This window comes from Daphnia magna, linkage group LG5 (genome assembly GCF_020631705.1).
Source record: "Daphnia magna isolate NIES linkage group LG5, ASM2063170v1.1, whole genome shotgun sequence".
Classification (NCBI taxonomy): Eukaryota; Metazoa; Arthropoda; class Branchiopoda; order Diplostraca; family Daphniidae; genus Daphnia; species Daphnia magna.
This window is the reverse complement of record NC_059186.1, coordinates 11,351,998-11,368,561: the sequence shown is the minus strand read 5'-3', so window position 1 is coordinate 11,368,561 and position 16,564 is coordinate 11,351,998. Positions and strand designations below refer to the sequence as shown.

At 41.6% G+C, this 16,564-nt stretch overlaps 2 protein-coding genes and 1 long non-coding RNA gene across 4 annotated transcripts in view; 1 reads left to right on the top strand and 2 right to left on the bottom strand.

The window, feature by feature from the left end:
* The window catches only part of LOC116933482, a 44,723-nt gene that overhangs the window by 4,080 nt on the left and 24,079 nt on the right, over positions 1–16,564 (top strand). The window lies entirely within an intron of this gene.
* Positions 6,143–10,002, bottom strand: LOC116923514 (transcription factor Sox-1a). The gene has a single exon (XM_032930003.2). The coding sequence runs from the start codon at positions 9,304–9,306 to the stop codon at positions 7,636–7,638; it is 1,671 nt and encodes a 556-aa protein (XP_032785894.2). The 5' UTR covers positions 9,307–10,002; the 3' UTR covers positions 6,143–7,635.
* Positions 15,326–16,564, bottom strand: part of LOC116923517 — a 41,836-nt gene continuing 40,597 nt past the window's right edge. Inside the window, exon 2 of the long non-coding RNA XR_004394550.2 lies at positions 15,326–16,107. This is a non-coding gene — a long non-coding RNA (uncharacterized LOC116923517). The remainder of the gene's footprint in view (positions 16,108–16,564) is intronic.

Sequence of the window (16,564 nt, the reverse complement as noted above, 5' to 3'; positions counted from 1 at the left end):
TAATTGGAACGGCCCCGTTTGACAATGGCTGCTGCACTGACGGAAATCATTTATACCTTTATTGTGTTGGGAAGTAGAAAGAGGATGGCCAAAAGAGACCACCCAGATTGGATTTTGAATACATTAAAAACTTGACGTTTTCTATCCCGATCTATAACTAGTCTGCCGTAATGGATATGCATACACGATGCATATTGATTGGAGTGGTCCCTGACCTTCTGCTTAGCTTTCGTCAAATGTATACGGGGTGAGGGGGTCTGCCCGTTTCTGTTTTGTTTTTTTTCCAGGAAAACTGGGCAACTTGAATCGTCACACATGAACATAAAGTTCAATTTTGTTACAATTTAATGAACAACTTCCTTTTTTCTATCCATCATATGGTTTCTACTTGCTACGACGACGATTGGCTCTAAAAGAAAGTATAGCAACGCTGTCGAGTGTAGCGAAATGATGTTTTTGAAGAGCAGCTGTTCTTCCATTTTTTGTTTTTTGTTTAACCCTCATTCAACGTTCTGTTGCTACAAGTAATGTCGTAATATCTTGGCTCGAGCCAACCCCACTCTTCCTTCCTTACACACATTTTCCGATGTACGTATGTAACCCTACAAAAGAAATGCAGAATGCGTAGTACTTTGAACCCCTCCCGCAGAGCGAGTCTTGTGTATACATAATATAGTAAGAAAAGAAAAACAACATGGAATTACAACCCCCTTCCCTCTCTCTACCTTTAAAAAAAAAAACTGTTTCAAAAGTCCTTTTTTATTTTTCAACATTTTTTCTCTTTTTTAAATGGAGTCGTTTTTTTGTCCTTATACACAGTGGGTCAACTGTATAAAAACTAATAGACCACCCCTGTAGTAAATGGTATAGATATTTCTCAAAACTCAATTTCTTCTGGCTTGTTTTTTTGTTTTGTTTTGTAAAAAGCCAAGTATTTATTTTAAAAAAAGTGGGTCTGTTATTGATGCTCCATTTTGAAGTGGAAAAAAACAAAAAATATCTGGGCCAAAATGCGTTACAAGAGCACACCTGTGAAACAACAATCTCTTTCGTACACCGAGGCAATATAGCTCGCGCTCTGTGTGACTTGTGTGTTTCTGTTTTACGACTTTAGAGGATGTCGAGCGGAGGTGTCTCCTCTATAACGCGGGACGACCCCCCTCTCTTTTGCTTCTACAGCATGTAACAGAGCTCAATTACCTGTTCGACACCTTAGGTGTGTGTGTCATAAAAAATAAATAAATAAAAGGTTTCGGTCATTCGATACGTTCTTATACGACGGGTGTCGTTACTTTAAACTGATAACGTTTGTACTTTCAATCCTCTTCCTGTCGTCTCCGTCCTGTTTTTGTGTGTGTCAAAAAAATTAGGCCAGTTAATTTTGAAATTCGCGCCACGCCTGAAAATGAGGTTTTGAATTTGGTTAAAACAATTCATCGGTTTGAGAGAAGGGCCAAATTTTTAATAGAATTCAGTTAGGTCATTGTCCGTTTTTATTTTGGACTGTGTCGTACTCTTTCCTTATTCGGAAGAAAAAAAAACGTGTGACAGTTGCTGCAATGCCGATTTGATTTATGGGCCACCAGCTAAAAGAAAAACAGGGACGATAGCGAAGAGAAAAACGTTTGGTTGCCGTTTCTTCCTGTGCGATATGTTCCAGCCAATAAAAATGGAGTTTCAGGCAGAGAGAGAGAGAGAAGGTGATGGCATCACGGGTAAAACGTCAAGTGTCGCAGCAGCAACAGATGGCCATCTGCGCTGTGTGTTAACCTGACACCCAAAACTGCTTCGGCCCGTAAACGATTTGTACCTAAAATTCCGGATGACTTTCTCTTATCGACTTGAAAATGTTGTTACAGAAAACAATGTTATTTTTTTTTTTTTACACTAGCGCATGTAGACACACTTCATTGATCACTTCCACTCGATATCACTCGGCTTTGGAAATGAGTTTGCCGGAACAACAAAAAGGTCATCCGAGGTCGACATCAATTCTCTACACACCTGATGTGTGTGAGGGGGGGGGATTGGTTTCAAGGGGGAAAATTTTATTTTATTTCAACCTTTTTACCTGTGACCAGGTCGAGCCGCCTGTTAACCATCAGATCTTCTTATTGCCTTGTATGGATAACCAAAAAGAAGAGAATTCCCTTTCTTTTTTATTTTTCAGGGGGGTTCCACATCTTTTCCTCTTTTGCCTGGGCGTGTATATTACCTTCTTTCTGACTCAAGAAATGTTTCACTACCCCCCCTAAAAAAGTAATATAGTCGTATGGAATTTCCTACCCCCTCACTACACCCAAAAGAAAAAAAAAAAGAGGGAAGCGCCAAGCAGTCTGGTGGGTGGCTATCTGTGTTATATAGGCAAGAGAGTCAATCTCAGTCTAAGGTTAAAGGAATCTCTCCACAAAAACAAAAATATCTTTTTATGGCTCGTGGACGTTTGCCGTTGCCTTTTGTTTTCAGATTGACTTGATGGTGGCGCACTTTTCGTGTCTACATGTTAACCGTTGAGCTGTAGGAGGACAGTCGGAGTAGATGTGCGAATTGTCGTACCCCGGTGTCAAACGATCATCGAGGGACGTTATATTTTTTTAGGGGTGGGGGGGCAAGGGCGAAGAAATATTTTTGAACGGTTAACAATTGGGGAATTGGTTGGAGAATTAAGAGGATCTCAATATTTTTTGAATTGAATCGGGAACATTGAGAGGTAGAGAAAATTGCTATTGGAAAACTCCGCCTATTTTTTTCTTTTGCGTCTCTTCTTCTTTCTTGACACCTGGCCAAATTCCTTTGGGATTTCCCTTCAAAATTATTTTATTTTTTTTCTCTTCTTTCTTCTTCTTCTAAAATATCCATGTCACTAATTTTAATTTCAAACGCATTCCTATATTTCTTTTACCTGTTCCAATTTTTTTTTTGGGGGGGGGTTGTGTTACAACTTTCGCTTGTTTGGGCTCACGATCCGCTCAGTTTGAAATCATTTGAATTTTAATCGCGAGTCACGAAACGCGTTGGTGCGCAAGATTTTCTTTCATTCATCATCTACCAGTGCCACTGTTCACATTATTTAATCCGCATCCGTAAGAGAAAAAAAAAAAGTCCTCTCCAAGGGGCTAAAAAGATGTCGGAGAGACGAAGCGCTTTTTTCCCAGTGCGACAGCGGGGGGTGGGCCGGTTGGAGGGGGGTTCAAGTTGGGGGCTCTTTTAGCTGCTGTTGCTGCTGCTGCTGCTGCTCCAACGGTTTTCTTTCTATTCCTTCCTTCTTCTGTGCTTTTCAAAAGAAGCGCCAAAGAGAGTATGGGGTGGTGGGGAGGTTTCTCTTCCTCCATAAAGGTGTTCGGTGCGGGAATGGCACGCATAGAGTAGCTGTAGGTTGTTGCTGCTGCATGACTGGACGCGAAACATTTCCAGAGAGGTGTATACACACTTCTTTTATATCTTTTGGCTTGTTTTGTTTTGTTTTTTTCCCCAGAAGGGGGACCTTGAAGCAAGAAAAAAAAGAGAGGGGTGGGGGGACCCCCCTTCAACTCCGTGGCACGGCGGCAACGTCTATCCATTCGATTTGAGAAATGACGAGGATTGTAAGGCGTAAATGAATTTATTTTTTGTTCCCCCCTCAAAGTTGTGCGTGAAATGTTAATCTTGACGTTCATCTAACACGAGTTTGAGAACACTTGCAATCCGTCTCCATATGGTGCGTTTAAATTGCAAGAAGAAATAGGTTGAAATTGGATTAAAAGTGGAATGTATGGGCGAAAAAGAAGGGAGATGTTGAACGTTTTGGTTCTTTAAAAATGTGGTCTTGCAAAAGGAGAGAAACTTGTGCATCGAAGGCGAGGTAGGATCAGGTCAGAAAGTATTAAAGTAAGATGTCGAGCCTTGTGTGCCTGAGCCGGCCGTGGGAAAAGCGTTTCAGGTTCGGGTCTCCCTTTTTTTTTCTTTTTTCGGTTGAAACTTTTTTGGGACAGGGCGAAATCTCTTCTACTTATAAGCGAAGGGGAAAGAACTTTTTTTAATTTATTTTTTATTTAAAAAGGAAAATGAAAAAAAAAAGGAGCTTGTGCTCCTGCCACAGGTATTCGTCAGCAGATTTTGCGCGCTCGGTCATCCACCGCCTCTTTTGCTCCAACGTATTTTTTTCTCCTTGTTCCCTTGGAGCGTTTTTTTCGGGTATGAAGGTAATAAGAAAAAGACAAAATCCTTTTTGTGGAGCCCTTAAAGAAAACGTTTTTATGTTGTTTGTGGATTATTTGCGAGATGGGAAAAGACATTTTTTTATTTTTTAAACTGAAGCAAAAGGTGATGATGAGGTAGGTGGACTAATCGGTCCACTACAACTTGGGCGGTGATTGACGGATGTCCAATTGGCTTGTCAAAAAATAAAAATGTGAACAAATCTAAAAACAATTTTTTGTTTTTTTTACTCTGTGTGTGAACACAAGAATTTCTTGTTTTGTTTTTGTTTGCTGTGCTACACAAATTTCCATTTTTTGTGAGTGGATGGGGGTTGAGAATAAAAATGCGCTTGACGATAGATGAAGGTGTTTCTCTATTACAATTGTCGTGATCCAATCTTTTGAGAGAAAAGTCCAACAAAACGGCCGTTTCTGTAATAATAAATAGATCCCCCCCCCCTACCTTTTTCTTGAATGTTTGCATGTCAGATCTGACGAGGGATACATTTATGTGGTTGTACACATTTCCACCCCGCCTGACTTGTGAACGTGTCCTCATAATAATGATCAGTTGATGCGATAAAAAACAACAAAATCAGTGGTGACTTGTTTTCCGTTGCGTTTCCATGCCGGTAGTACAACGTTGCTGTTTATGACATCAAACACATCAGGACATTATTTGTCAACTATAGACATTGGGGGGGGGTTCTTGTTTTGTTTTTTTAATGTTGAGCTTTTCACCCAGGCCTTACGACAAGTATGCATTTCCGGTCTGTTTTTTTAGTTTCTTGTTTGAATCACGTACCTTTAAAAAAAATCACTTGTTTGAATTTCGCGGGTGATGTCATATCACTTTGGGGAAAAAAAAAGGAATACAACAAGATAATAATATACGTATTTATCGTAATGATTGTGATTATTATTTCGATGATGACTGGTTGTGGTCGGGGAGGGGGACCATCATTTTGTCCATCAGTTAACGTACGTCTGTGTGTAGAACCGGTTGTTGCAAAGAACGGGGGGCATATACCGAACAAAACAAAACAAAAAAAAGGGAACCACGCCCTCATCCGGTCGACTCTTTTCACTCTACGGACGTTGCACACACACACACAACGGTGCATATGTAAGAAAACGTCATAGCTCGTAATGCAACACGATTTTCATTATGGTAATTTCCCTATTGATCTTGACGTACGTTTAGGCCTATGGCGAATGTTTTCCGGGGCGCTCCCGTGTTTCGTCAAAACAAGATCATGGCGGACCTCTCTTAATTTTTAAAATCTTGTTTGCACGGAATGTTTCTGCTCTTGTTTTGTTTTGAATATGAGGACGTTTAGGCTCACCCTTGTTTTTAAAATAATAATGGGAAAACCGCATTAAAATTAAACGCTTTTTTTGTTTCAACACTTGAATTCTTATTCTCTTTGCTTCAGAAGCTTTGAAAAACGCATCTTTTTTTAAAAAAAAGAAAACTAGATTAAATATCCCGGGCGAGAATGAGCCCTTAAACCGCAAAAATAGTTTCGTTCTCAACACACACGTCGCAAGAAAGAAAGAAAAAAAAGGAGAGGAAGACGCGGCAAAAGTTTTCGAGAGTTTTGAATGAAAACAACGTAGTTCTCTTACGTTGTGGTCAGCGGATGTAATTTCATCCGTATCGCATCGTGAGGTCTTTTTTTTATTATTATTATTCTTTACCTTTTGTTGTCCGTGTCTTGCCGAGTGTGTGTGTGAGCTTCTTCCGCGTATTTCTTCTTCGATTTCCTTAGTGGCGCGCCGGTATCGTTCACTATCATTTTCATTTCCTTTTCCATCGTTTTTCCGTTGTTTTGTTTTTTGAAAAGAAAAGAAAAGAAGAACTTGTTGCTCAACATTTCCTGTCTTCTCGCTTCCTTACCCGTCGAATCAATCAAAAAGAAAAAAAACCAAGTTTGACTTGTGAATAAATGAGGGCGAAATTGTTCCAAGAAAAACTAGCAGTGTGTATGTAACAGTACGGGAACAAAAGTTATACAAGTGCACTGGTTCACATATGTACAAAATACAACGCGCATTTTATTGTTCTGCAATTTTCGTGTTTTTAAACTAAGAGAATTTCATTTGTTTTTTTTTTTTTGCGGGATGTGTTTTTCTATGTGTCCGTTGGTGTGGGAAAGGTCGCGGTCGTTTAATAGAAGACGAGATTGTGGGGGGGGGGAGGTTTCGTGACACGAATTGCGGCGTGATAATCAGATACATAATGGAGCGTGAAATTTCTTTAAGATTGGATTTACAAACGGATCAAACACACACGGACTCACATGCAACAAAATTTTTTTTTTTTTCGTTTTTTAAATTTTTCTTTTGCGATTGAAATGTTTGAGACAGCGATGGAAAAATTCAAGACGAACGGAAATGACACGAAAGAAATGAACAGATTGGCAACGTTGGCTGATTATTTCATGTATCAGTAATCGTTTAAGAAGTGGATCGTCTTGATATACGGGTGTGTGTTTTAAGTTTTATGTATAAGTGGTAATAGTAAATCACGCTCTTTCGAGATATAGAATGATTGAATTCATTTTCTTTACAATTCTTTTTTTTTTTTTGTATCGTTTTTCCCTTTTGTTTTTGTGTGTCTCATTTTGCGGCGAGTGACGCCAATTCGATAGAATATTTGTTTGTTTTTTGTGTCGAGTTTGTAATAATGATAATAATAATTGTAATAATCAAAATGGGCAAACAATCTGTACAACGTTCAAAAAAACTGGGGAAAGGGAATCGTGGGGAGGGCAGGACATGAAATCGGGGGATTTAGAAAATAAAAGAAACGAGTTTTTTTTTTTGTTTTGAAATGGGAATAGTCAAAGAAGAGAAGAAGGAATCAAACAAATTACATGGCCACGTAGTAGAATGTATAGAGAAGTACTTGCAGTGAAAATGAATTCCCTTTTTTTTTTTTTAACTTTGACAATACTAAAAATGAATTAATATGCAGGATCATGATATCAGAAATTTGCGTTATGTATACGAATGTCTCGGCTTTAAAAAAAAACAAACTCGTTTTGTTTCAATTTCTCTGTCGCTCTCTTTCCAACCACTCGGCAAAAAAGAAAGGAATTACGATTACAAAATCAAAAACGATAATTCAATTAGATTAATAAACATCATCATCACGTCTAAAAATTGTGAGGTGAGAAAAAATCGACCCGGAGATTGCGAAAGAGAGAAACAAAAGAAAGATAAAAGAAACGTACAAACAAATTGAATCGAAAGAAAAGAAAATGGGGGGGTGGTGGCGGGCGATTTAAACGCTCGAACTGGTTGCGCGGATATGTTTCCATGTCTCTCTCTTAATTTTCTTTCGTATAATTATAATAGGCTCTCTGTTGACGATGGATGGTTTTGTCTCTTGTTGATTGAGATTTTTTTTTCTTCTTTTAAAAAAACAAAAAAAACAAAATGGAATTGGAGTTTACATGTGAGCCATGGTCATTCCGGCGGCTGCGGCGGCTGCTGCGGCTGCGGCTGCTGCCGCAGCGGCGGACATGGGATCAGGTGATCCCGAATGGTGGTACCCTGGATGACCCTGTAGGCCGGGGATGGGCTGCAATCTTCCGCCGCACGTCGGATCCATGATGCCCGACGATGCGTCTCCCGGCAAGTACATGGAAATCATGTGACGTAGATCCGCCGCGTTTGCTCCGCCGGCCGTCGGCTGCTGTTGTTGCACGTATTCTCGCTTGATAGAAATTTGCTGTTGCTGTTGCTGTTGGGGCGTCGGCGTTTCCGATTTGACGCTGTTGGGGCTGTGAGATGATCCGGTCGATCCGACGCTTCCGATGCCCGCCTGTCCGCCACTGCTTCCCATTTGCGATGATTGCATCGAGTAGGGCGATCCGGCGCCTCCCGTTCCGGCGTACATTGCTCCGTAATTTGCCGCCGCTCCGTTCATGTAGGAGGACATGGGGGATGCGCTTCCGCCGCCCGGCACTCCGCCGGCCTGGTTCATGTCGTATCGCGGACCGTAGAGTCCGGCCGCCGCTGCCGCCATGTAGTGCTGGCCGTAATTGGGGTCGTGCATCATGCTGTAGCCGTTTGGCATGTAGCCGTTGGTGGCCATGTGATGTTGATGGTGGTGGTGGTACATGGCCGCTTCACGTTGACTGCTGTGGTGCGAGTGTAGGCCTCCACCTCCGCCCTGTTGGCTCTGCTGCAGTCCCGACTGTTGGCTGCCCAGCACGACGGAATTGTTGTTCATGTTGTGCCCTCCGCCGCGCTGGTGATTGCCCCCGCCGTGTTGATGATCTTGATGATGTCCGCTCTGTCCGCCTCCGCCGCCGGACGACTGTTGCTGGATGAGACCTCCTTGTCCGCCGGCAGCTGGCCCGCCTCCACCCATTCCGGGGTATTTGTCTTTTTTGAGCAGAGTCTTGGTCTTGCGTCTGGGTCGGTACTTGTAGTCTGGATGCTCTTTCATGTGCACGGCCCTCAGCCGCTTGGCTTCGTCGATGAACGGCCTTTTTTCCGCTTCGGACAGGAGTTTCCATTCGGCTCCCAGCCGTTTGCTGATTTCCGAGTTGTGCATTTTCGGGTTTTCCTGCGCCATTTTGCGCCGCTGCCCGCGTGACCACACCATGAAGGCGTTCATCGGTCGCTTGACCCTGTCCAGGTTGTTGTTTTTGGCCGAAGCGGCCGACGAGGTGGTCGATCCTTGGCCTGAACCTGGGCCCGCTTGGTGATGCAACGATTGCGATGAAGCCGACGAACCTGACGAGCTGAGCGCGTTGGCCGCGTGCTGGTGGTGCGCGGCGGCTGCCGCTGCCGCTGCCGCCATGGCCGCTGCGTGCTGGGCGGACAGGCCCAAGTGCAGCCCGTGAGTGGACATTTGGTACTGTTGCTGATACTGTTGTTGCTGCTGCTGCTGCTGTTGTTGTTGCTGTTGCTGCTGCTGCTGTTGTTGTTGTTGTTGCTGAAGATGTTGAGGCGTCATGGGTGGCGATAGAGCGTGACTGGACGAGACGGATAAGTGATGCGACGAGAGCGAAGTCTGGCCGGCCGACGAGGGCGAGCCGAGTCCGTGTTGCTGATGAAGATGACCCGGATGACCTCCAAGTCCCTTCATTTCCGATTCCATGGTTAACATTGTTCTTTTTTTCTTATGGATCTTTCGATTTGGACGGTATGGATTCAATCGAGAACCTTGCCAAACTCTGTTTCCAACTTTTTAATTTTTCGAATTGTTTTGGCGATCGCTGATTGAAATTCACAATTTTGTTGTTGTGGAGAGAACTTGAAAAGTGTCGTTGCGATTTGCACTACCACGTCATAGCACACTGGACACTAAATATAATTTTTTTTTTTTCCCCCGCGGAAGATGTTAAGTTAAATCAACACAAACACAACGCACTTGAATGTAAATCACTTAAATTTTTTTTTTTTGCGCGCGCGCGATTCAAGTTGCCTCTTAACTGTTGTCCATTTGGTCTCTTTTCTTCTATTTACTCCTTCTTCGCCACCACCGAAAAGAGAATGTATCAAAGAGTTTTGTGTCTTCTTCTTCTTCTTCTTGTATGGGGGTGGTGGTGGTGGTGGTAGTGAAAAGGAGGTAAAAAAAAAAAAAAAGAGAGAGGAGAGTGAAAAGAGAGGATAGAGAAGAGGAGGGAGAGCGAACACAAGAGAGGTCTGAACGGTTTGAAAGCCGTCTATTCTGTGCCTCAATCCGGCCGTCTCTTGACTGTGTTATTGATTGACACAACACACACAACTGGCGCTAGAAGAGAGCCAGACTAGAGACTACTACCCTAAAAGACTTGGAGAGCTGCTTGCCTGCTGCTTTGCTGCTGGTGCTACACACACACACACACACGCACACCAAAGCCCCCATCGGCCAGGACGGGGGAGGGAGGGTGGGATGGGCTCTCAAAAGTGGGGAAGAGATAGGCAAACGGCACGGGCAAAGCGCCGCCCCTTTACCTCGCAGCTTTTTGCCCTGCAACGGGGCACGACCAATTGGCGGTCGGACAAGGATCCGCCCCCTGTCTTATGAACTATTGGTTCGTTTCTTGCTACGTGGGCGGAGCTTATTCTTTCCTTCTCTCTTTTTTTTTTTTCGGTGGGCAAGCTTCAACCCCCTCCACATGGCCCACCTCATCTGGCCGTTAGCTAGTTTGAGAGCTGGACTTTTTGCGAGCTTTGCAGCCATCGGCAGTAGTCTTCTGTGTATCTCGCAGTGCGCAGGGGTCCCGGAAGAGGAGCTACTAACAGTTTTTTACTTGAAAATGACTCCGCCTTCTTTAGCAGTTGCCTTCAGGTGATGATGATAGCCCTGGCGACGTTATCCAACAAATTATTTTTTTCTTTGCTTTTTCTTCTTTTGAATGCGTCGAACAATTGCAGAAAAGAGATGGGACAATAATTTGGAATCCCGTCATCCAATATTGATTGCCGCGTGCACGTTGAACGAATTTCACGTCGATTACTTTTGTGTGTGTGTGTGTGTGTGTATGAACCTTTTTTTTTTGCTGCCTTAGCAACCCAATAAAGACTTAAGAGTTTGACGAGCGAATGGATGATTGTCCTCTCTGTATGCACGATGGGACTCCCCCCACACACACAAAAATGAATCGATGACTTGAGTTAATGAAGCTTGGTGTTGGTGCAAGTGGTGGCTTTCCCATCAGCTGCCTTTTCATATTTGGGGAACGTGTCATCCTTCTCTCTCTTTTTTTTTTTTAAAGCTTTGTTTATCTTCTAATATTTTCTGGTGTTTTTCTCCCCTCTCGTATGTGTGTCTCTCACACACACGACAGTGTGTGGTGTTAGACGCTTATTTTTGCTTCACTTCCATCAGTATATATATTGGCGGATGGCAACAGCCAAAACCTTTCCTCGTTTTCCGAGTGCAGATATATAATAGACCTTACCTTGTTATTGATGGATCCGGAGTTCTCCACCATTAGGCGAATGATACACAATACAAATTTTTTTTCCTCCCCCTCCCTCCGTTCTATCGTATCAGCTTAACTGGCCACCACGTATATCAATGTGTGTGTACATATATACACACACTGACGTATAATTTGACACGAAAAAAAAAAGAAGGGAAACTACCTGCGACTATAGAAAGAGGTATAGATGCTATTTAGACGATTAGAATGGCATTGCTTCCATTTCGCTCTGTTTATGGGTGGTGTAGAGAGAGAGCACCTGACGGCCTATGCGGCCGGTTTATACGTGGTCCACCGTGTTTTCACGTTGCAGCTGTCGGCTCCAGTTGCGTATAAATGGTTGCTGGTCCGTGCCAGGATCTACGGCCATTCGATCGCTATTTTTCCTTTTTATTACGTCAGACAGAACATGTTACAGCACGCGATATGCCCAGTGACAGACAGAAGAAAAGGATGGCAATTTTTGTGTGTGTGTGTTAATTTGTACACGTTATAAAGGCTTTCTCGTTACGATGTTTTACGATGGCTATCAGATTGGAAAACAGACTGTCACTATGGAAATTCTAGGGACATTTTTTTTTTATTTCTAAAACTTGTATTTTAGATTAAAACATTTTTTTTTTCACGATAGCAAAAAAAAAAATGTTTGGTTTGATTATTACATTGTTATGCGATCTACCTTAAACATATAAAAACAGGAGTAAAAAATAAAATGAAGTCTGCGTGACATTTTCAACCGAGAATCAATATAACTGTGCACACACACATCACTTGTGTTACGACTGCGAGTGTGCGGAAACGTCATGCCATCCCGTCCTCTATACCGCTATTGAAACATTCGTTGTAACCATTAAAATTTTCCCCGACCGCAAAACGAACAACAAACCGCCATATTTTTTTTTTCCCTGCCAGATGGCATTTTTTTTTTTGTTATTTAATTTTTTTTTAAACGTTACTTTTTATTATTATTATTTATTTATTTTTTTCGTTTCATCTTCGTAAAAAAAGGGGGGATGTTTGTTTGTAACTAACGTCCCGCAAACGATCCCCTCCAAAACCGCAACGTCCAGCAGTTTTGCCTTACCAATCGATCATTAATTCCTATTTCATTTTTTCGTCTACATTTTTTGCACGCTAATTCATTTTAAATTCATTTTAATTCGTTCCCAGAATTCACGTAGATTAATTTCTCTATTCTCCCCAATTGGATAGATTAATATCATTGAATTCGATCAAATCTTCCGATAGATTTTTTTTTTTTTTTTAAATCATTTGTCGGTATGTAGCAGTACATTCTTGCGCATCATTACTGAAGAGGAAAATAAAAGAAAAAAAAAATCCGGCGCCTCGGGGGGTGCCGAAAGTTGGTGGACCGTGTAATTATGATCGAAGGAAGAAGAAGACCGCCCCGAATATATATAGGAGTCCGAGCGGCGAACGAGCTGTTAGTTCAATCAGGCGAGTCGGACTGGCGTATGCAACTTCCGGAAGGTTTTTTTTTTTTTCCATCCGCCTACTGGATAATCTATATACATTTAGAAAAAAGAAAAAAAATAAATGTTGCAAGAGAATATTATTACGCTTTAAATGTGAGTCAATTGCATCAAGTTGAAATGCAACGCCAGAGGGCAAAAGAAAATAACAGGGCAAGAGTGGGGGTGGGGTAAGGGATCGATCCGGCGGAATAGCGGCACGCACTGCTCCCGCTTGCAAGTATATAAGAGAGCTCGACACTTCCGGCTGATCTTGACGACCATTTAAAAGGGAAGACTTTTGACCCGTCCGGAATTTTTCTGCCGCCTTCCGTCCTCCTCCTCCTCCTCCTCCTCTTTTCGCTCCTTATTTTATTCCTCATTCTGTGATGTCGAGTAGAAAAACCAGCGTCGACTTTTCCTTCCGGCTGGCCCTAGTTTTATATACGACCCGACTTATATAGCCTCTCTCTCTCTTGTATGTGTGTGGGTGGGTGTGTGTGCTTGTATTTCCAACTCTAATGACGGCGAAGAAACCTTATAGGCATGTCACCATGGCAACCATCGGAACACACACACATCCCACAGCTTTAGGAAAATGGCAGGACATTTTTTTTCTCTCTTTTAGAGCGGAAAAATCTATCAAGTTAATGGCGGGTAATGAATTGCCTGAAATTGGCTGTTCCTCCGTTGTTGGCAGCTAAAGAAGCGCATAGGACATGTACACAGGAGTCACGGTGGTAGTGTATAGAGGAGCCTCATCTCTTTAACTGACAACATGGGCAAGAACAAAACAAAAAAAGGGGGAAAGGGGTGGAACACGGCGTGATAGAGAGAGTGCAGGGAGGGATGAAATGGAGCATGTGGTCATCATCAGCATGGATTCGATTGCTAGTGCCATGAAAGAGGAGCGAGCCACGTCCACTAGTTCTGTATTCGAAAGAGAGAGGACTCAGCGGGAGCAGGAAACAAACGCGTGGCCTTAATGGAGACTAATGGCCGAGCTGATGCTGCTCTACAACATTCTTTTTTATTTTATTTTTATTTATTCGTATATGTACGTACCAATCTATCCGCCCCCCTTTTGCTTTTGCTAGTCCCATTTTTGTTTCGTGGATGTACATGTACGGTGGGGAATGTATTGCCCGGTCGTGCGGGGAGAGTCAATCCGCAGCAGATGAGAAGCTCGCCCCCCCCTCCTCTTTGCCCATGTTCATTATGATGCAGCGTATAAGCAGCGGGAGTGCTATAAGATGTATGGGTTATCGCAGTCAGCATAGACTATTGATATCTTCTGTCTTTGAATGGGAGCCCATCAAATTCTATTGATGTTTTAGCTTTGTTTTTGACGTTGGCCTTGTGTGTGTATTAATTTCTGACAGTCTTTTGTTTTGTTTTTTTCTGCTAATACTAATGGCGGGGAATTTCAAATGATTTAAATATTAGAATAATAATAAAGACGAGTGATTAGGAGACATGGAATTGAAATGATTTGGTGCGGTCAAGGCTTTTTTCTTTATAGTGAAACTATTTAACTGTTGTAATATTCTATTGGATATTGCAGTCGCACATGCGATGAGGATGGGATGACTGTGCGTAACGGAAGCTTCCGGCAGAATCCATATCCTTTTATTTTTTTTTTTTGCTCTGTATAACTCGTCATCCGGCAGGAGTATAGTGACAGGTCTCATCCTGATGCCCGCTTCCTCTTCTATGCAACTCCCCCATCCAGCGTCGCTTCACCATCTATTATCATATATATATTCTCTCTGCCACTCTATCTAGAATATCTATATATTTTTCAAATGGAAAAAGTCGAGTAAAAATGACAACAAAATCTATTTATTTTAGAAAAAAGAAACGTCGGTTTCAGGGGATTTGTGTATAGATACAACGCATTTGATTAGACGTTTCTCTTTGATGTATTCAATTTTTCTCATGAGCTGCACGAAATGATTAGATATAGAGGGACACACACAAATGAGAGGGAGGGACGGACGGGAAGTCTTGAGGTTTTTTTTTTCTCTCCCCCCAACTCTTTTGACTGTTGTTGATGAATAGAAAATAGTACAGCAACTTGACGGCGGGAACTGCGTGACTACATTACACGCAGAGAAAGAGAAACAGATGTGTGTATAAGACGGTCGGCTACTGTGTGTATATACACATCAGTTTATTATTATTTTTCAAATGCCAATTGGGGAGATTTTGTTGCTTTTGTTGTTGTCCCTTTTTTTTTCTTTCTGTTTTGCCTCTTCCCCATTCTCACGCACACTATGGACGGGAGTTCTATTGTTGTCTTATTATATACCCGTTTTTCTTTTTTCTTGTTGTTGTTGTCTCGGTTGACGACGAGTGTAACAAGTTGTTTTCTATTTCCGGTTCGGCCCTTCTTTTTTTTTTTCATTTTTTTATTTCTTAACTTGTGAAATTATGTTTTGAAAAGTTTGTCGATTTTTTAAAACGTATACGTCCAGTCTTTAATCTGCGTCACAAATTTGCATACGACTCTTTTTCCAAACCCCAAAATGATTAACCTGCATTCAAAGCTTTTACTAATTGATGGTGTGTGTCTGATGCTTTTCTTCCTGTCACGTGGCATCATCTACTGCGGTTGCCATGGCAATCATTTATATTTTTACTTAAGACACTGCCTAATGTCACTATCCATTTCAGCGATCGAACCGCATCACCTTTGAGGCTCTAAATAAATTTAAAAAAAATAAAGGTTTGCCCACCGACATTATAAAAGAATCATATATATTCTACAAGTATATAGACAGAAGCTGACAATAAATACATACATCAAGCCTCAACACACACACACACACACGTGTATACAAGATGATGATAATAAAAGAAATGGCAGTCAACTACTGTCTCTGTTGTTCGGGCTATACTATTATTGCTCGTGTCTCTATACATATATATATATAAAAAGCTTTTTTTCTATTGTGTCGGCCGGCTACTCTTAACTGTACATATATAGAGGCGGCCGAGTGTGTTTTGTATGATCTCGGTTCACCACGCACCAACACGTCGACGGTGACAACATCACGCCCCTCTCGTTTATGTATAGTATATTTGTGACTTTAAAAAATAAAAATGGATTCTTTATCTTTTGTTGACGTCGTTTTGAATGACAATAGGCGGCGCGCTATGTATTTTGAGTTTCAATGTAGCCGGTCAAAGTTTATTTGTCTCCGGCTTGTTGATGTGTAATTGCGATAACAACACAATTAATACTTTGAAATATTGATTTTTGCCTTGCAAATGGGTGGCCGACATTTTTTTTTTTATTTTGAATATGAAAAATCCAAATGTTTAAAAGGTGGGAGGGAGGCCATGATGACGGATGTACACATTTTTTTTATATACACGTTCCTCGCCCTTGCGTTCGTTTAATTTCGTATTTTTCCTTTTCCCTGGGTGAGGCCCAACGTTTTGCTTTTTGCTGCTCATTAGCGACCTATTCATCGCTTCAGAGGGTCCCGGACGGAACGAACGGTAGTCACACACACAATCCTACAGTATATATACATAAAAATAAAAAAAAAAAAAGAAGAAGGTAGATACATGTACATATACGTATAGTGGCATAACATAAAGATGGAAAGAAATACATTTTTTTTTCTTGTTGACGTTCTTCCACTGGGAAATCTTTGGCCGTCCGTTTTTTTTTTAGACTCTTTTCACACAGACACATTTGAACCTTATATCATATTTGATATAACAAGTCGTGAGAAAAAAAAAAATGGGATATAGAAAATGGTGAAAATATACGAAGGACTTGCTACGTTGTCTATATAGCAGCTGTATTCACATATTACAAGTTTTTTTTTTTAAATCTTTTTCTTTAAGGACCACGATGACTTTGATCTTCGTAGAGCAAAGCAGACAAAGACGATGATGAGGATCTACATTTTTTTTTCCTCTTTTCGAATGTAAAAAATCTGGATTTTCTTTCAATAATGATTGATAT